Source organism: Lactuca saligna, chromosome 4 (genome assembly GCF_052625555.1).
Source record: "Lactuca saligna cultivar CGN05327 chromosome 4, ASM5262555v1, whole genome shotgun sequence".
Classification (NCBI taxonomy): domain Eukaryota; kingdom Viridiplantae; phylum Streptophyta; class Magnoliopsida; order Asterales; family Asteraceae; genus Lactuca; species Lactuca saligna.
In genome coordinates this window covers 125,614,681-125,615,080 of record NC_136420.1, presented here as the reverse complement: position 1 = coordinate 125,615,080, position 400 = coordinate 125,614,681, and the positions used below count along the sequence as shown (strand labels likewise).

Genomic DNA, 400 nt, shown 5'->3' with positions numbered 1-400 from the left:
TTTCAAACACCATCTAAAACATAGAAGGGAAGAAATAAGTTTGATTCAACTTGGGAGTCATTTGAAAATCGAAGAAGGACTTCGTGATCAAGAGAATGAAAAAGGAACTGGAAAGGGCAAATCTGATTTTGAATAGCCCCAAGTTCATATGGCTGAATGTGATAAAGAAGACAATTCTAATCACAAGGGCAAGATTAAAAAACGTAAATATGAGGATCACAACAAGAAGTCCAACAAAAAGTACAAGGATTCCAAGGAACTTGTGTGTTGGCGATGCCATCTGAAAGGGCATATGAAACGTGACTGTCGGGTGAAACTTGGAAATAAAGGTGCAAGTGGTAGTGGAAAAGATGGTGCTGGTGGTGGCAGTGGATCTCATGATCAATCTGCAACCAAAGGT

The 400-nt window shown here is 39.5% G+C and overlaps 1 protein-coding gene across 1 annotated transcript in view; it reads left to right on the top strand.

The window, feature by feature from the left end:
• Window positions 1–136, top strand: part of LOC145040121 (uncharacterized) — a 651-nt gene extending 515 nt beyond the window's left edge. Inside the window, exon 1 of the mRNA XM_078988099.1 lies at window positions 1–136. This exon is cut by the window's left edge and continues 515 nt beyond it. Coding sequence (XP_078844225.1) covers window positions 1–136 — 136 coding nt within the window.
• Window positions 137–400: the final 264 nt, after the last annotated feature.